The sequence below is a fragment of the Ahaetulla prasina genome, chromosome 6 (genome assembly GCF_028640845.1).
Source record: "Ahaetulla prasina isolate Xishuangbanna chromosome 6, ASM2864084v1, whole genome shotgun sequence".
NCBI lineage: Eukaryota > Metazoa > Chordata > Lepidosauria > Squamata > Colubridae > Ahaetulla > Ahaetulla prasina.
In genome coordinates, this window is record NC_080544.1 from 75510929 (window position 1) to 75531697 (window position 20769).

Below are 20769 nucleotides of genomic sequence, written 5' to 3' on the forward strand. Positions count from 1 at the left end.
TTGGGGTTTCTTTACATTTCAAGAACAATTCTATAGACAATAGCAGTAGCAAAAGCACTTAGACTTATATACTGCTTCACAATGCTTTACAGCCCTCTCTAAGCAGTTTACAGAGTCAGCATATTGTCCATGACAATCTGAGTCCTCATTTTACTGACCTCAAAAGGATGGAAGGCTTAATCTACCTTGAGCTGGTCAGAATTGAACTCCTGGAGTGAGCAGCCTGCAGTACTGTATTCTAACCACTGCACCACCACAGCTCTTATATATACTATGGGGAAGAACCCACTGAATACAATGGCTTTTTCCCTATACTTAATGCCAATCTGACATCAATAAGGAGAAAGGATTCACATTATTGATATTACATAGGTAGTGTGAAGTCCTTAAACATGTAAAGTCATTAATATTAAAAATCATAACAAAATGATGATGATGATAGTGATGATGGTGATAATTGATATATTTTATTTTTTATATTATTTTATTAACACTAGTAAATAATTGAGTCTTCTGTCTTACTTATTGACAATTGTTACGTACCTGCCACATAACACCCCCAAAACCTAACAACTGTCGATAAGAGAGATTGGATGATAGGAACCATAAATGCACTCCCAAAACATCTGGAATGCCATCTGAACACCATCAGCATTGATTAAAAAATCACCATCTATCAATAGCAAAAAGCAGCTTTATCTGGAGCAACTTACATCCTGTGATGATATCTTTAACATTATCAAAAAAACAATATCTTATTGTATTAGATCACGATCATGATTTTTTGAAATCATCATGATTTCAAAAAAAACAAAACCCAATATCTTCTTATCTCAGGTCCTTGGGAAGGACCCGATAGGTGGATAAAATGCCAAATCCAATCTAAACATCTGGCTGACTGTGTGAACAACCATAATAATAATTTAATAATAATTTCATACATATTGTACTTGCCATAACATATGAAAGGATTTTTGATCTAGTGGTTAAGGAACCCAGCTAGAAAAGAAGAGACTCTGCATTCAAGTCCTGCCTTAGCTATGAAAGCCAGTTGGGTAACCTTGGGCCATTCACTCTTTCTCAGCCCAAATCATCTCACAGGGTTGTTGTAAGGAAAATAGGAGGAGGGAGGTATGCTGGATATGTTCACTGTCTTGAGGTATTTGTAAAAATAATAAAGGTAGGAAACAAATAAAATACAGGTGTACGTGAGTCATTTTATGAATATTTTGAATAATCCATTGAATAACTTGGGTCATCTAACAACCCACTTTCCTCCACACTGATCCCCATGGGTATGTATTTCCCTCAGATAATGAAGCAACATACGTTCTACTGATTTGGTAAAACTGGAACAGAATTGATACTGAAGAATGGTTGACTTAAAATGAAAGCTTGCACTATCCATCCTATTCTGTACACAGCATAAAAAATCACTAAATGTGACAACAGATGCTTTAAACTGACACCCTAAACAAACTAACATCAGCCAAAATTTGGTTGTTTAACCAAAAGCCATAACAAACATAGTATACCCTTAAACAAAGTAGAAAAACAAATGCAGCATAAATAATAATCCCAGTCTTTTAAGGAAACTGAAATCTAATTTTAGTGATTGGCATATGAAATGATGCAGTTCTCTTGGAAGAAAGACATTCTTAAATATAGAAACAAGAAATACAATATTCCAAAGAATACCAAGTACCAGATTATTGTTTTTCTTTGAAAAACAAATATAGAGTATAGAACTCCAAAAAGTTCTGATTAAGCTTGGTCATGAAAACACAACACAATCTGCATTCATAGGCAACGTTATCATTGCATCCTTCAAAACTCTTAAATGAAATTATCTGGGAATAATGCATGGCATTTCTAATGCAGAAGCAAATAGAAATCTTCTTTCTCAAAACAGCCTTAGTTTATTCACATCTTAGAGTGAGTTCAACACAACTTATTCTTACATCAGAAGACAAACTATATGTAGTATAAAATGGCCAGTAATCTCTTTTTGAGATATCTGATTATTTTCATTTTAGCTGTAGCTGTTCTGTTAAAGGCCAAGCTGTCAGGAATAAAGTTCTAGTCCAACATCTGGAGTACATCAAGTTGAGAAATGCCTTATTAAAAGAGTGTCTTCCTTTATACTAATCTGATCATTTCTGATTGAAAATATCAAAATATCAAAGAAAACCACGGGGAAAAACATTATTGATTATAAGGCCAATTTTATAGAATTCCCTCTCCTCTTTATTGGCATAAAACTTTCTCTTAAGCATTCTGAGAATAAGAACTTTTTCCCAAAATTTCTCTTCCTGGCATTTTTATTCTTGGTTTACTGTGATAGAGTGGTATATGCTATTCCTACTGGTTTTTTCTCTCATATATCTCTCCATTACTCTTAAATCTCCCTGGCTGCATACACTTCCCAGTCTGAAAAACCCATATGGGAAGATTTCATGAAGCATGGAAACTTAGGGAGTTAGTAAAACAAAATGAAAAAGATTGGTTAATGTAACATGAGACATACATACGCCTACCTTGGTCACCATATAACTAAATAAGTGTAAGAACAACACATTCTAACCAGAAGAATTACACTGAAGTTCTTCTTGGCAAGAAATTATAAAAACCAATTTTCTTTCATTGAACTGAATGAGAACTGATGAAATTATCACCATCTGTTCATCCTTTTAATGAAACGTTCACAGAATCTGTCAATTCCCCATTACTGAGACTGCCAAATACTTAGCTGATGTTCTGGTTGTGTCATGCTTGTATTCTTGGAGCAGCCTGTTGACCAAGTTACCTGCAATCTTATTCTGTCCCTTGAGTTCTGTCCAGAATTATCCTGTTGTTTATATTATTCTTTTATTTTTGTTGCCACTACTTCTTTATATTGCCAATTGTTGCACTGTTTGAGAATTCAATAATGATACTAGTGCAATCAATGATGCGGACATGCCCAGCTTTTTGAAAATCTGGGTGGTGATTTATATGACTTCAGTAACAGAGTTGTTAATTCCTGGAATGCACTACCAGACTCTGTGGTCTCTGTGGTCATCCCAAAATCCCCAAAACATTAACCTAAGACTGTCTACTGTTGACCTCACCCCACTCCTAAGAGGTCTGTAAGGGGCGTGCATAAGAGCACCAGCGTGCCTACCGTCCCTGTCCTAATGTTCCCTTTAATTGTATTCATTTTATGTATTCAATTCATGCTTATACTTATATATATTATTTAATATTCAACAAAATAAATAAATAAATAAATAAATAAATTTTTTAAAAAAAATTCTGTGCATGGCCCTATTAAAGGAAGATCACTGGTTCTACCACCTATTAGAATAAAGGTAAAGGTAAAGGTTCCCCTCGCACATACGTGCTAGTTGTTGCCGACTCCAGGGGGCGGTGCTCATCTCCATTTCAAAGCCGAAGAGCCAGCGCTGTCTGAAGACGTCTCTGTGGTCATGTGGCCGGCATGACTCCACGCCAAAGGCGCACGGAACGCTGTTACCTTCCCACCAAAGGTGGTCCCTATTTTTTCTACTTGCATTTTTACATGCTTTCAAAACTGCTAGGTTGGCAGAAGCTGGGACAAGTAATGGGAGCTCACCCCGTTACACGGCAGCACTAGGGATTCGAACCGCTGAGCTGCCGACCTTTCGATCGACAAGCTCAACGTCCTAGCCCCTGAGCCACCGCGTCCCTTCAGCCTATTAGAATAGTCATTTTTAAAGGTTTCTTCTCCCTCACTCCAGTATTCTGGAATAGACTCTTTCCATGGGTTTGCATGGGCTCAGATCATTTAAAGTTCTAAAAAAGCACTAACAACATTTCTCTTTCCTGGGTGCTTTAAAACAAACACTTGTTCCTTTGATTGTGTAGAGATTAATATTAATGAATGGCATGTGCCAGAGCCCTTATAGTTCAAGCTCCTTATTTCTGTTATGATATTGTAAGTAATTATAATATTGCAGAACATTGTTTAATTCTATGTTTCCACTGTGCTTAGATATTATAAGCAATAATAAAACTGCTACGAATAATACTAACTTAAAAGGAAATTCAGATCTCTCCCACCCACCCCTGCCCGCATTAGGAGCTTTGTCTTTTCAACACTTGAAAAGAGACTAACTTTTCTGTAACTGGGACACTATGAAAAAGAAGTCTGAATACAACATGGTACAATTACATTATAATACATCATAAGAAGAACTACAAACAAGCTCCCTTAATTTCAATATCTACAAAGTTATTTCAGTAGATTATCTATTTCATACAGGTGTTATTTACTGAATAAAAGTTTTCTTTGAATGCTGTTTTTTCTCCAAGAAAAAAGATATTCATGTTGGATGTCATTTTATTTGTATAAATAAAGTAATAAATCGGAGCCAATTCTGAGGTATCCTTATTAATCTAATTCCAACATGCCAGCTACTAAAACACACATGCCTTCCCGGAAGTGGCTAGGTATGCTTATTTAATCTTTGAAATTACTCATATGTTTGCATTTTTAAAAAATTGTCAACAGTATTTTCCCCATAAGAAATATTATTGTGTAGTAGTACCAGTGTAGTATACAACACTTTAGAAATATAGCAAAAAAATATATATACAACCTGTGTCCATCTTAATTATCATAGACATCCAGAGCCATTCTGCTGACGTTGAAGGCTGAACTTTGTATATTTTAAAGAAAATTCTCTTGTCTATATTTGTATTTCATGTGAGTTATTTCCAAAATATGTAGGAGCTTTTATTGCAATTTGTTTAGCATATATTTTCCATAAAATTCCCTTGAAAAACTCAAGTTGATATATATGGAATTTATATTAATAATAAATACAAACTAATAATTGTCTACATGAATCAAATTAAAACAGCTTTTTCAAAGTAATAATAAACTGCAATTCAGTCAAGTACTTGGATGCAATTTCCATTTCACTGGTATTCCAGAAAAAGCACATGCAGTATAATTATTTTTAAAAGCACCTGGAGCATGATATTCAAATTCATTAATATCAGTTTTTTTAAGTACTCAAAAATATTTTATACTACTAATAAACCTGTGTTGCTATTTTTATCATTGTTAGTAATTGTGGTCACAATTAAAATAGATGCTAAAATTATCCTTCAAGCAGAAGCAAACAAAAGGGGGGAAAAACTTGCATTTTCAGTTTTGCACTAACAAGAATTTCCATTTATTCTGCCCATATTGGCAAAACAAATAGAAACAAACTCTCTTATGTTTACAATTAAAGTTAATTCAAAACAAAAATTGTTTGCAGCTTGAAGCGCCTCAGTTTTAGGATTGAGCATCATGAAATACTAAAAGAAAATATTTTGAAATAAATAAATTGAAGGAAAAGAAAACAGCAATGGGGTAGAGGAAAAGATGGAGATACAAATTATTTCCATTATTCTTAAGGTTTTACGCAAACAGCTAAAAGTTGGAGAAATTTAATTGAAAATCAATGAAATGAATTCTCAAATGTGTGTGTTCAAACCTGAAAGACTAAGAAAAATAAATAAATACAGGTCCTTCCATTTAAGTTGCTTATGAACTGTAACCAAGGAATCGATATTAGAGGCCACATTTTAAAATGTACATTGTCAATTAACATTAATCATTTCTTTCTTAATCCATTCCTCATTCAACACATTTCCCCACTATATAGTATATTAAGATATACTAAGTAGTGATCGACTTTCATGCAAAAAAAAATTTGGCTCAGCAGTGTCCACAACTATACAAAAGTAGGAGGCAAAACTTTAAAAACCTCTTTGGTCCGTAATAATAAAGCAAATGATGTACATAACTTGCATAAATACATGACACGACATTCTGTTATTTGCCAAATCAAATTAAACAAACAAACAAAAAACAGAAATGTGCTGTCATAATTTTCCTCTGCAAGTTTGTGCTCTTTCTTTTTTCCTTCATATACATTGAGCCTCTGTGAAGGTGCAGTTCTTAAATCTCTAATAGTCTTGAGGGCGTTTGTCCTCCCTCCTCCTCCCCTTCTTTCCTTTCGGCTTTTACAATGCAAAGGGATACTATAGTCCTGAAGAATGGTTTCAGTTGTCTATCCTGAATGGCTGTCGGCATCTCTAGCCATCTAGAAAGGCTAGAAACATTTTGTAGGTGAAAATAGCCACTTTTTCCACGGTGGAGAGTCCATAAAACTCCTCAGAGCATCAGCCATTGGGACTCATTGAATAATTCATCCCTCATTGCAAGCCCATAATGTCTTTTCTGGGCTCTATTGTGAAGACTGTTTTCTCTTCTTTTCTCCTTGAATTATAAAAAGGGTGCCTTCTTTTGTCCATATCAAGCTGCTGCTAGCTGAACCTTTGTCTGGCCAGAGCTAAAGTGTGAGTTTCAATAGACTCTCCCCTCTTTGTTTTCCAAGTTCATCTCCAAGTGTAGATTGTGTATAGAAGACTTTCTTTGTAAAAGCTGGAAAAGTTGTACAAATGTTTGACCAGCTCATTTGGTACTTTTGTCTCCTGTTCTCCAGGGCCTATGGTAGATGTGAAGGGCAAACTTTAGAGGAGGACTGTCAGAGAACCCCAGACAACAAGTCACACAGAACATTGGCTGCAGCAGGACTGCCAACCCAGGCAACAAGTTCTTATAAATCTACTACCTATAATATCAACAAAAAGAAACGATATGGACAGAAGTAGACTGGATATCCTCCTCCTTATTTAGCCAGGAAATAAAACAGGGACACTTGAAAACAAACTCATGCACAAATGTGTAGAAATTAAATCTATCATATTTGATCCAGAAGACATTTCTGAACAGTTAAGTTCGTCAATGTTACTTCCAAATAAAACTATTTTTATTTGAATTTGAAAAGTCTGTTTGTTGCTGGATCTTGAAGAAAACATGCATAGAGAAGGCAGTCAATATCTTCAGAATCCTGGGCTATTTCTTAATCTATGTACATCCTGTAAATGTTTCTCATATTTCTGAATGTTACAAACCAACCCATACATAGAAGCAAATTACCTTAGAAATACATGGGATATATTAATCAGGAGACTGCCTAGAGTCTACTGTACAGCTATCATTTCACTCTCAAATTTTGATTTTTGTGAAGACATTGTGAAAAATTAGAATGTTTATCAGAAAGACATCAAAATTGCTTGGGACAGCGAAATCTTGCTCTGCGCTTGAGGTATATTTCAACCATGAACACATTCACTTAAAAATAGTTTCCACTGAAGTTGTAGTCAATGCAACTTCTCAAATAGGCCACCACTGACAGCATGTTTGACTTGAAGCCCTTCGGGAAAAGAGCAGGATCATGACCTTCTCCCAAGGATTTTCCTCCTCCCTTCCTAGCCAGGCCCCTTTTTATTTAATGACTTCAGCTTGACTAACCCCAAATACTGCCGTGATTTAAGGACATAGAGGGATGGGTCTCAACAGATCCAGCCACACGATTGAGCAACTAGCTTTTCACAAAGAATTCAGACAAGGAACCTTCCTCTTCCCCCACTCACCCGCCCAGCTTTGTCCAGCATTAGGAGCCTTTTTTTCTCCAGATTGCAAAGTGTTCACAAATAACAATTGTATACTGTGAGATCTGAAAGTTGCAAAAAGGGAGAAAGAGAAAAGGCAGAATTGCATTCTTATTCTCTTGCAGGTATTTATCTTCCCTCTAAAGCAACATTTTCTATCAAAGTTCAGGACACTTCGCCCTTCAAGTATGAGCCAGCAAGACTGCAAGCCATTTTTTTTTTCATACAGTAAATGCAAGTAATTTCTACCATGATGTTTAGACAACGTGGAATTATTACCTTCATCCCACATTTTTCGCCATGCATATTGGAAATACCCTGCCTTTCAGATCAGACTGTTACCAAGGAAGTTCCTTCTCGTAAGAAATGAAAAACAAAACTGCTTCAGCTCGTGAGATTTCCAAAGCTATAATTGCTCAGAAAGAAATCTGAGTGACTGCATTCACTAACTTGCTAGTCACACAGGGCAAAGTCTCAGCAGTTGCATTGGTACAAGACCATGCTAAGCTTGGTGGTGGATAACCTAGTTTAGATATTTAGGAAGGAGAGGCAGGCTAGAATACTAATCCCACTCATCTGGTCCCTTTAATGTTGAGTGTATTGTGAGAATCCAGAAATCAGTTTAGTTAATGCCAGGTATGTGTATTATATAAATATTGCTATGTTTGATTATGTGGGAAGAGGCTTATCCCCAGAAATAGACGTTAAAATTACGGCAACCTTTGCTAGGATGGAGAATTTTGAATAGGAATATAATAGCAGCACATCTGTTGTTATATCTAGAAAAATTAAGTCACTCCAAGTTAGCTTCCACTGATTGTACTAACACATATTTACAGAGAAGCAGGCCTAAACTGCATTATATTTTTTTTGCCTGGACAACAACAGCAGTAAAGTAACATTTCATGAATGGGTTGATTTTATTTGAGTTGATTTGAGTTCTATAGTAGCTCATCTCAACAACTAAGTCAATTTATTGGCTGCCTCCCAATAAATTTCATTGCATTTTAACAGGCCATCTTTCCTGGGTTCTAGACTCAGAAAGTAAAGCTGAATAAAAGACAAGATCAATGAGCTTTGAATTTTTACCTTAAACAATGGACATAGTCTCACCCATGCCTTCTGCTAATTAAGCCACGTGATTAAACCAGAACTTCTTAAAATCATCGGACAAAAGTTCAAATGTTGTTGACTATTGTTAAGATGCTTCTTTCTTCCCCACCCCACTCAGCTCTTGGGGCTTCCATCCATTCTAAGAAAACCTGTACTCACTACCTATGTTAGGAGAATCTTTGTCTGCTTAATTATGGCACCAAAAGACAATGACTTTGAATCCACAAAACCAAGAAGAATATTTTCACCACAATATACCAGTAAGGTTTTCGTTCCGAGTGTGTTTCTTCTAGTTTCTAGAATAATTTTAGAATTCCCTAGAGAAATCAAGGGGCAGGATAAAACTTAACTAGGACTAAAATCAATCTAACACTAACTGAAATGAAGATTTAGGCACTGTCCGTTTCTTCAGATTTCTCTCCCTAGGTCTGGAGAACTGGATTGCACAACGAAATAAACCCTGGTCCAGGACATAATCATTTTTGAAGTGCTATTAAATTCTTTATTAGCAGGGGGGGGGGTTAGTGTTGCTGCAATGTAAGTCCTCTTCGTTTTGATCCTTAAGACTGACATCTACCATTGACACAGGAGGAATCAGAGAGGCAGACAAATGCAACCGTGCTTTTCCAATGCTCCACTTTTCACCACCTCTGAAAAGCTTTTCAAGTTGAGTCAATACCCCTCCTAAAATCTTCACCTCCGAGAAGCATTTTTGCAGCCAACATCTTATGGGTCCCCAGAAAGTCAGGGAGTCTCCTAGGTCTGGTCCCCGAAATCATGTCTTTCCATTTCATTCAGCTCTAATAGCCTCCCCTACAGTTCCAACGCAAAAGGGAAATACACCAGATGCGCCCACCTGCAACAGCCGCCGCCGCCGCCACCACCATTCAGGTAGTCCAGCGACCTCTCTCACAACTTCCCTTCCCTCCTGCCCTGGGAGTCAAGCTCCGGCCCTCCTCGGTCTGACCCCGCTTTCCTGCAAGGCAATCGCCCTCCCCCCACCTCCCGCCCCACCAAGCCCGGGGAAAGCGACCGTCTTTACCTCTTTCGCTGAGGATGCCGTCGATGCTATGTTTGGCCTTTTTCTCGTTCTCTTCCGCTTCCTTACGCTCCAGCTCCCCTTCTTCTTCTTCTCCTTTCCCAAATTTGCTTCTCAAAATGCGGCTGATGGAGCTCACTTGAGAAAGAAAGAGGAAAGAGAGGCGTGAAGCGGGGAACCGGGAGAAGCCGGGATGGGCTCTTGAGTCCCCCCCTTGGGCACATGCTAGAGAACTAGGAAGACGCCTGGAAATAAGGGCTTACGAAATGGGGGGGGGGGGTTGTGTGGAGTCCCGATTGCAGTTTTCCGATCTTTTATAATTGGTTCCCCCGCGCCGCCCCTTGCCCCCCATTTCTCATAACTCGTGGGGAAGCTCACTCGCTGGTTTAGTTTGCAAAAGATCCTCTTCGGCTTGTTATTGGATTAAAGGATCCCCTGACTCGTCACAAAACCTTGAACCCTAAAACAACCGTGGAAGTTGAAGTTGTTCAGCTCTACGTTCCCTTGACATATTGTGCCCAACGCAACGGGTTATGCTTTCAAGCGACTCGGTTACACGGGTCGTATGAATGAACACGGGTCCGAGCTGCGAAGTTTGACCTTGATGTGTTTTACGACTACCACCCATGGGGCTAATTTATGATTTTAACCTGTAGAGCCAATCACGAAAAATTGTGTTCATCGAAAACCCATGGATAAGTTCCGTAGAAGTAAGCGATTCACGGGAACACAGCTATGAAAAGGAAAATCTATGCATTGAAGAACTTGGCGTATTGCCCACCTCGGTGTAGGTAGGAGGAACCACGTCGACACTAAACGTCGGCACTAGAACAACAACAGGTACTAAAAGCTTGCTTTTGTTTAAAAAGAACAAGAACCCAAGAAGAAAAAGTTAGCAAAGAACCCAAGATAGCAAAAAGCAAAGATTGGCTGGCACGCTTGTTCCTAAAGATATTGAAGTAAGCAGCGCAGTTTTGCAGACTTGAAGAAGTTTGTTCTTAAAGTAGCGGAGCAGCAGCTCGAGGGACGCGCGATTTCTTCGAAGCCATTTCAGCCGGCAGAGTCGTCTTCCAGGCTGCAAAACCGGAGCGACAAGCAAGCCTGTGATCTTACCTACACTTTACCCGCACATAGCTAAACCTCTTTTGAGGATTTCAGTGAGTGATTTCTGCAACTGCCTGGAACTAGCAGTCCCTGCGGTTTTCTTGGCAAGTTTTTGGAAGTGGTTTGCCATTGTCTGCTTCGTAAGATTGAGACGGAGTGGCTGGCCCAAGGTCATCCATCTGGTTTCGTGGCTAAAGCGGGATTAGAACTCACGGTCTCCTGATTTCTAGTCTGGAGTCTTAATCGCTGCACCAAATTGGATTCAAACAGGTCCCTACTTATTGCTCTTAGAAAAATTGTCCTACCTATATTTTAAGCGTATTCCTTGTAGTACACAGTACATAATTTGGACCCCTGTAAGATTCAAAGCCTTTAATGGCTCCCAAAAAAAGAAAACCGCCTTGAAAAGATTTGCCCTAAACTTCAAAAAAACTTAAAGCATAATTGTTTCCACAAGAGGGTATTCCTTTTGAGAGGAGAATACCTCTAGATAGCCTTTATATACCCCCCTAGAAAGAGATGGAATGAAGACAGGACAACCATTTCTTTTTCTGATATATTGTACCAGTAGATCCCGTGGTTTCTTTTCACGGACTGAGAGGCCATCACCAAACAGTCCCTCCCGTTTTCTTTTTGCTTCTCCCTCTTTCCCCCTCCATTTTCTTCTAATAACTGATAGTTAGTGTAGATTGGAAATTCGTCTATCAAACTGACTGAGACCACAACAGCGCCCCAGAGATCACGATCCAGAAGGGATCTTGGCTAACGCCAAGGTAAAATGTTTGTGTCTGATATGGAACTATAAGTGAAAGCAAAAACATTCTTGCGGGTAGCTGCACGCGCATTAACTGCGGGTCTGCCACACAGCCCTGCCCCAGCCTTCGAAGAAAGGAAGGGAAGGAACGAAAGCTTCGCATTATCGGATGTTAAGTAAAAACAAGCCTCATGCTGCGTTAAAAAAACAAGTGGCCACATGGTGGTTAACTGGATCCCGCCAATGTATGACTTGGATAGAGAAGATCTGCCCAGGAAGCGAAGCTCGTGGGTCCTCCTGTGCTCCAGCACCCGAACCCAGTCTTCACGGGCTAGTCAGGGCCGCACCGCCTTTTCGCCCTTCCCTTTCATCTGCTACCTCTAAAATAAAGCCTGGCCTTCCGCATTCGTTCCCCGAATGGCGGGGGAGGGGGGAGGGGGACATGCAGCACTGTCAATAATATAGCTTCCCTTCCCATCCCCCCCCCGTATCCCCTGGGCTTGAAATCGGAAAAAGCCCACCACAGCGTTGAATGGGTTTGGGCAAGTGCGACTTCCCAAACCTCACCCGTCTTTCGCTACCCTCCCTTTCAAGGCCATCCGACACAACCCCACCGCGGGAACTCCTTTCTGACCTGCGGAAACCGGCCAGGGCATCCCCAGTTAAGCTGGGTCTGGTGAGCCCCACAGGGGGTGGGTGGGGAATGCAGTCCCACTTAGACGTCGGGTGCCTCTTTTTCCAAGCGACTTATTTCTACACAGGGTCCCTCCCAAGGATATCCCCTTCGTGCAAGGGTAAAGACTAAAGCAAGCATCAAGCTTCCATTCATATCCAGACTTTTCGGATCGATAAAGGAAGTGTCAAGGATTCCGTTGGAGTTAGAGACGGACGGGTGGGATGCAGAACTCCAGAGCTACGGTCTGAACTACGGTAGCTTTCCCCGGCGACTTACCTGAAGGCACGGTGTTTCTGTCGCACACGGCGTCCTTCAGCAATTTGTCCCGGATCTCCCAGCTAAACATGCCTGCGTTCTCCCGCTTGTACTCCTCGATCTTCTTCTCAACATCCGGCGTCGTCACCTGCTTTAATAAAAGCAATCCAGAAAGGAAACAAGGTTTGTATTCTTGGGGGACAGGGAGGGGAGCACGAGAAAAGAAGGGAAGGGGCGAGAGGAAAGAGACGACGGAGAAAAGGGATATAGCAAAAAGGCGAGGCTCGGCAGTGCCGAGAAAAACAGCGCAACATCTAGGACCCTATCTGGACAAGACTTCGTGCCATCCGTTTTGAAAGTGGAGCTTGGGACGTCTGCCTGACCTAAAGCAGCGAAGTCAAGAATATGATATGATTCATGGCAGACCGGTTTAAAATTAGCAAGACCTCCGTAAGGATGAAAACAGCACTCGTGAATGCGGGAACGGACAAATTAAGAATCGACAACTATACTTAAGAAAAGAAGAAAGAAATATGTGGTTTATTCTCACAAAAGGGGTCAAAGGAAAATAAGCAGGCACTCAGTCCCACCTACTCCAAAATATCCATTAAAATTAAACATTTCTTTTAAAGCAACAAAGAACGAATGCAGAACCAAAAGGTAATGTAATTAAAATATTCAAAGATGAGGTAAAGAAGAATCAACACGGAGAAAAACCCATTTAATTAATATCAGACAAAATGTTCTAAACAAGAGTTTTGAAAGTGAAATAACACTTTCACTGAACAAAAGCAATCGCAGAATTTTTTCCCCAGAAAACGGAAAGCAGAAGCTGCATTTTTCTGTGTTCACAGGAATCATGCAAAATATTTTTTAACATAAATGATAGAACCCCTGTGTTGAAAATGAAATAAAATAAGCTTCAACTTTAACTTTTACAGGACCACAGAGTAATATTCAGTACTTACATTAGCACTTAGATTTCAAACACCATTCTTTTTAAAGAGAAATGTGAGGGAAGGAGAAAGAATGTATGTATGTATATATGTATGTATGTATATGTAACTTGTAATCAGTGTAATATAACCTTCTTAAAAGATGAAAAGTATTTTTAAAGAAAAAATCTGCCATAGTCGAAATCTACTTCATAATTTGACTGGTCATTTTGGTAACATTCTAAATGTATAAATATATAAATGTTACAAAATATGTACATCTTCATGTCATAAACATTTCACTCCAAAGCAAGTAACTACAAAGTAAAACAAGCATTTCAATTGGTATTTATATCCCCCAACCCCAAATCTGTTTAGAATTGAGATGGAATTGCAGCAGTTTAGTGAAAACTGAATTACAGAAAAAGAAAAGCATAGTTTCACTTTGGCTCAACCCATACTTATTAGTCACATTTTGTTTGCACACTCACTGTCAAGCTGTTACTAGTATTAAGTAATGATTTTAGGATTTCATTCTTTGCTGGATGTCTGGGTGGTGGTTTTGGTTGAGGTCACTGTAGCAGAAACAGACCTCATTGCCTTGAGAATCCACAAGTGCCCTGAAAGGGAAATTTTGGGCTTCTCTGGAATCTAATTTCCATGCTGCATCTCAGAAACATTCCAGTAGGTTTAGTGACCAACTAATTGTGGGAAACATACCAGGCTCACCTAAGTCTCTTAATTTAGGGTTGGGTGATCTACACAAATTCTCTGAACAGCTCTACAGGGGAAAGAAGTTAAAAGTAAGGGTCATTTTGCACAGCAACCAGTAAGCCAAGGAGCTTTAAGGCTAGGAAGCAGATATCTGCCCCCACCCCCGTGTACAAGTCCAGCTAGGCAAAGGAGACTCTTTATTCTGGGTCCTCTTCAAGGATGGGAGAGAAAGTCCAAACAATCAGCAGAGATAAAGTCAGCTCTATTGGATTCAGAAGGTGCATGTCAGCTCTCCACCTTATGTGGAAGTGGTTGGAGGACAAGTTGCATTGTTGAATAACTCTGCTCTGCAGATCTGTTTGGCTTAAGCTTCTTTCTACAATTATCTGAGGACAGGACTAAATCCACAGGGACTAAGTTTGCACAATACACTTACCTACAATTATGCCAAACTAATCCAGTTTTCAGTGGCATAGTGAACACTGATCAAGCCAAAACAGCTGGGCTCACCTGAAAAGCCAGACTAATATGGAAACCCAGCCTGGGGTTCACTATAGAGTTCTCCTCATGAAAATTATCCTTCCCTAGCTGGGTCAACAAAAAGAACTGCCACTGTGTTACCCAAATTATTATTCCCACTCTTTGCTCATAATGCCTGCTAACCAAAAGCTTTGTCCTCATAAATTGGACATCTCATGCTAGAGACTGGCACGTCTGGTATATTTTGCCAGTACATTTCCAACCTGGTCAAGGAACCTTTTTGACCACTGTCTACAATTTATAATCTGATTGGACCTCATAGCAAAATACTTCAAGGAGTTTTTCCCTTCCATATCTTCTTGACCATTGGGGGGGGCACTATTTTAGGACAAAGATATGTAAATCAGTTAATAAATAAGACTAGCAGGAGAAAGCGTCTATGGGATTTCAAATTACCCATATAAACCTCCCAAGAGAGAGACTAAGACAACCACAATAATAATAAAAAAAGATAGAAGAGAAGTTGAGATGAAGGTGGTAGACCTTCTCCAAAAGTGCCAGACTAACTGTATAAGAAACATTGTTCCTTCTGCTAACTGAGCCAAGCTAACCTTGTTCTCAAGTAAGGTGAAACTGCAATTTTACAAGATCTTTACCCATCACATCTGACTGAGATACTGAGATACTCACCTTGGGTTTGCTGCCCCCAATGGCCCCCGGCCTTATGGAGCCTGTCTCCTGGTACCTGCAGAGAATCTTGGAGACACAGCCATGAGACACTCGGAGCTGGCGGGAGATGACGCATGGCCGGATGCCATGATGGGCCATCTCCACAATCTTGTGGCGAATATGGTTGGGTAGGGGCCTGCCATTGATAAAAACACCTCCGAGCTGATTGACTCGCCCTTGGCCCAGAGGAGTTGACACTGGATGGAGGGAACATAAAAAAAAAGTACTTGTTTGGGAATGAGCCAAGTACATCTAGATGTCCTTCCTGCCAAATCCCAGAGAAGAGGGACAATGCACAGGGCAGGCATAAGAGACAAGTATAAGAGACTAGCAGTAGACCTTGACTTCACCATATGGTGGGAAGCTAATATTATCCTGAAACTCAAATCCAAAATACTTTTCCTGGAACATGACAGTCACATATTCATAATTAGCTAAACCAGATGATTTACTTCAACTGAATAAGCCAATTCCTACTCTTGGTAGAAAGCAGACAGCCCATTTAGTTTCTGACCTTAAAGAACCTTCCTTCAAAATGAGTCTGTTTAAAGCTCATATTGAATAATTCCTTTCAGCTTCTAGAGAGATCAAGTAAAAATTTCAGGCTGCTATATTCAATATGAATTTGAAATCCAGCAGTCTTGCACATTACCTTAAAAGAAACCTAATAAAAAAATTCTGTCCCCATCTCTGAAAATAAATGAGGAAACAAACAAACAAACAAAAACGACAGGAGAGAATTTCTAAATTAAAACAGTGGGAAATTGGTGACAGCATAGACAGCTACTTTTGTGATAAGCAGCAACTTGTAGTTGTCTGCAATTAAATCTTTAAGTGTACTACTTTGGACCATGCCTCTCTTCTATATCTCAAAAAATAAAACAAAACACAAAACACTGAAATTCTGTAGGTATTTGTGAATTGTGGGTCAAGGTACAATACTTTTCAGTTTATAAATGGTTCTATTCAGAGAAAAAGACCTGTTGAAATAAATGGTTTGAAGTCAATATTAAGTTTAGTCTAAGGATTTTATTTCCTTGGTCTGCTCTAATCATAGCTGAATCTCATTTCAATCTGCTATTATTTTTTAAGGAACGTTAAAATTTTGGATTTAAAATGTAGCTAGAATTGTTTAGAAAAGGATATTGTTCTACTTGCTAGACAGATCTGTAATAAAAATACAACTATCAGTATTGCATTCATCTGATACAGTGAAGTAGAACTGACTCGGGGAAAAAATAGATTTTAAAAAATAATTTGCCATCTCTGTGCACCTAACCCTTTGCATTCATTTTCTACCAAAGCAATTTGCATAGTGTTGCTCACTGTTTGCTTTTCCACCTCGTGCACCAGCTGGCTAAAGATTTGCCACTTTCCCTGACTCTCGTGCGAGTTAATGACTTCAAATGTACACACTAGGTGACTACCCAAAGAAGGAGAAGACGTTTCACCTGTATTAACAAACAGGGCAAAAGCACTATACAACTCAAACTTTTCTATGAGTTAAAAGAAATGGAAAGGAAACGCAGACGATGCCTCTGCCAATCGGAAATGTACAAAATTGCATTTGCGTTTGGGAGACCTCTTTAATATTCTAGGTGGGGGGTTTTCTTTTTACACAAAGAAAGACATTGGACAGAAGTTTTTAAAATTTTGACAAAAGAGGGAAGTAGGGAAATTAGAAGCTGAACTGAAATAGTATGCTTTCAAAGGAAATTGTTTGGTAAGAAAAAATAATCATTGCTTCTATACAGCACTAGAAATAATTAAATAGGTCTGCTAATTCTTGTTAGAAGCAAGACTTTCTTATTATCCAGAGAAAACTAGATAGAAATAAAGGGAAGGCCTGGTGCTACGAACTCTTTTCTACCTAAAGAAATTTGTTTTTAATCCCTAGCTGAGTTGCAAATGTAAGAACACCGTTTCAAAATGGCTACGAAGTTTCTTGGTTCCTTCACCTGCGAGGTATGGAGGTGGCAACTTTAATCCACTATTTGTAGTGGCATTTAATGTAGGGGGTGGGATGAGAGAAATTGACTGTTGGAGTGCAGATGATTTCTACCTTCTCCAGCGGCATTCTTTCTCTCCTTTTCCCGTTCCTACCAAAAATACAAATCAAGTAAACTAAAGTTTGCAAGGAAAAGCTGGGAAAGGGAGTAAGATCTGGCGCACGTAGTTGTTGTTATTATTGTTGTTGTTGTTGCTTTAAAATAATGCTGCTGTGTATTCCTATATTCCTATCCCCGATTTGCTGCCTTGGAAGTGTGCCACCTGAACGGCCTTGATTTTCTTTTCCATTGGCAAGGGTGCTCATTCCGAGAGCTTCCCGCTTCACCCTTGCTCGATCCAAGTGCGGAGAAGTTGCTTCTTCAACTCCGCTAACAAATTAGTTCCAGAAACGCAAGGAGACTCCAGATCCGCAACCAGACTCAGTTCATCGGCCTCCCTTACCCGAATGAAGACTACAGGGATTAAAAACGCCTCCCCTCCCTTTATCTTAAATTCCCTTTTTCCAACTCTCTTGCTGCTCCACCGTTCTTACCTTCTAACGGAAAACCGCTGCGAGGATAATTCTGTCCGGGAGCTGGTCGCATCATCCTGGGGACAGCTCCACCCAGAGTTGTCATTTTAGTGGCACCTTGGCTTTCTTAAACGTATTGTATCCAAGAATTGAGAAGGGGCTTTGAGGGTGGTGGGAGGGGGAGGCAGGTCAGTATAGATAGCAAGTCCGCATAGAATAGGGGGAGGGGGAGATTTAATTTAAAATCTAGAGAGATCGGGGTTCAAAACGTGGGAGGGGAGGAAAAGGAGGGGGTCCAACTTGAGGAAGGGGGGGAGGGAAGCTCTGTTCTCCTCTCTGTCTGTCAGAGATATCTTAGAGCGAAATTGTGGCAGAGAAAGAGAGAAGAGCGGGAGGGAAAAGTTTTGCCCGAAAAAGAGGGATTCGCAACGGCTTCAGCTGGCTGGAGAAAACTGCGAACTGACGGCCCTTTCCCCTAGGACAAACTCGCATTGATCTCGCCCGGCTTGAGTGGCAGGCGGCGGGGACGATTTTCTCCTTGTTCTTGATTTGCAGTGAAAGGAAACTCAGCTCTGGAGTATTTATTAGTTCTTTCACCCCAAGCTTCCTTAGGATCTCTGCGTCGCGATTGGCCAGCCGGAAGACTGTCCCGTCTGGAGAAGCCCGGAGCTGATTGGACGAAAGCGCCAACTTTCTCTTCTCATCCTGACAATTGAAGAGCTCCGGCTTTGGAGTGTGACCCGCGACTTGCCTCTCTTTCCTTGATAAAGTGTCTTTCTTTCCCCCTTTTTTTTTCTTCTTTGCAGGAAAAATGGCTGGGCGAGGTGGCGGGGCGGGGGTGAGATGTAGGAGGGTGCGGGGAGAACCGGTCTATTTTTACTTCTTTTTAAAAAAAAAAAATTCCGTCGATCTGTCGGTCGGAGGGTCTTTTTACAACTTCTCTTGGCACGATGCCATCGGGGAGAAGGTGACAATAGAGAAATAGCCAGCCTCCGGATTGCTTGGATTCAGAAACTTTCTCTGCCCCCACCCACCTTTTCGGTCTTTGCTGTGAGGTTATAAATGTGCAGCTGTACGTGTTAGCCTGGAGAAATTAAAAGAGAAACTTCGCCGTTTCTCCTGAGTGGTTTCTTTGTCTTCCATACTCCAGACTAGATTCCCCTGGGCGTGTGTCTGACGTCCACCAAAATTCTCTCCGACCCCTCGCCCTCCCCCAATCCCATCCCGATGCCCTTCCCCGTTTCTCTTAAAACTTTTCTAAGCTGCAGTTGCATTGGGGGAAACTCATCAGGTTTTTGGTTTTTTTTTAAATTCCCGGGCGGCGCGGGGGGGGGGGGGACGGGAACGGGCACAAGCCAATGGTGAAAACAGCCATCTCCGTCTCTCCCCAAGAGAGGTTCCTGCTTTCAAGACTGAACAGATCGAGGCATCCCTTTGAATTCTTTTTATGTAATTCTGCGTGGGGTGGAGATATACAAACCCATAGACACGATGTATGTATTTATTAAGCTGAACTTCGCGAAGAAGCGCTTCTTCCCGGGAATTTATTGTAGCATTGAAACTAAACTGCTGGGAGAGAGGGGGGGGGAGGTGTTTTTTTTAAAGAGAGGGAGAGAGAGAGAGAGAGAGAGAGAGAAAGAAAGAAAAGAAAAGACTGACTAGGAGCTGAAGTGACCACAGCAGGATATGACGCCAGGAGTGTTGTAAAGACTGTCTGTCTTTAAAGAAGGTACCATTGTGCATGTCCTTTTATTTATAACTTGGTAAGTGCCAGCAAACTCGCCTCCTTTACACTCTGAAGTGCCAGCCCGGCTTTCCACAGCGCTCCTTTTTTTTGGCAATAGTCTATTCAGTAACTGTCACTCTCAAGCTTCAAGTTATTCAAGACCTTAATCAATCAAAGGGATGAGAATCGTTCAGGTTCCCCCCCCCTTCTTTGAAATAAAGGAAACAATGAGGTCGGAGCTGACGTGCTCTCTTCCCTCTCCCCTTCCTCAACAACTTATGATTCATTTTGGAATTATTGATTTTTAAAAACAAAACAGAAAGGCTGGTCATTTGCCTCCTCGGAATGAAAAGTCAGCGCTGAGACTAAAATAAAGTGAAAACAAATTTAGATCTGAGAAACTAGGTACCCTTTCCCGACAATGTGACACTGATAACTAAACAGAATTCCACAAGCAAAAGAATTTAAAGCATGGAAAAGTTTTTTGGTTGTTTTTTTGTTTTTGTTTTTTTTTTTGAAAAAGACAGGACAATGTGTGTGTAGGCACGTGTTGTGTATGTGAAAATGCATCTTACTATATTATTTGGATGGGTAATATAAAAATCGAGATTCTTGGATGTCACTTGGACATCACTGAAAAGAAGTGAATATGCTAACAGGAGTTTGTGATCACCACTGTTAACATGTGCTCACTTGGATAAGGCGGCATAAGGAATTTGTTTTACTTTCTAAAGCATTCAGAATGCCTGGAAGGAAAGCTGAAATGGCGTTTGGAAGTACGGAGAGGAAAATGGCTTTAAAGATAACAGATGCTTTACCAAAGTTGAAGAAGGAAAAGAAACATAGGTTGTAGTTACATTGTTTTCATCCATAAAAGATTAATTTTAATGAAATGATGATCCTTATTTTCAAATAGTAACATCAGAATTGAAGGATCAATCATAAATTGATCCCTAGGAAGATAGGGCGGTATAAAAATATGAATAAATAAAATAAATAAATAAATAAATGTCCCCATGAAAATCAGCTGCATCTGGAAAACAGGCCAGAATCCAACAAAAATTGTTTTTCAAAGTACTCTGAATTTCTCAGACTATTGTGTAGAATTAATTGAAGGAGTTAAAGCTTTTCATCATTTTAAAAGCCTAATTATACAAATTGAGCCTTTCTTTGTAAATTCTCCCTTCTTT

At 40.0% G+C, this 20769-nt stretch overlaps 1 protein-coding gene across 6 annotated transcripts in view; it reads right to left on the bottom strand.

Moving 5' to 3' along the window:
* The window catches only part of PAX3 (paired box 3), a 94511-nt gene extending 75962 nt beyond the window's left edge, over window positions 1-18549 (bottom strand). For 2 of the 6 annotated variants that reach the window (XR_009155790.1, XM_058188839.1), the window contains exons 1-4: window positions 17875-18548; window positions 15294-15529; window positions 12496-12625; window positions 9689-9823 (exon numbers count right to left, since the gene is read on the bottom strand). Coding sequence is in view for 5 of the 6 variants with exons in the window: in XM_058188839.1 (XP_058044822.1) it covers window positions 9689-9823; window positions 12496-12625; window positions 15294-15529; window positions 17875-17959 (586 nt within the window). In the remaining variant the exon portion in view is untranslated. Of the gene's footprint in view, window positions 1-9688; window positions 9824-12495; window positions 12626-15293; window positions 15530-17874 lie in introns of all 6 variants that reach the window. The other 4 variants (XM_058188836.1, XM_058188835.1, XM_058188838.1 and 1 more) reach the window with 4 other exon arrangements.
* Between the last annotated feature and the right edge of the window lie 2220 nt (window positions 18550-20769).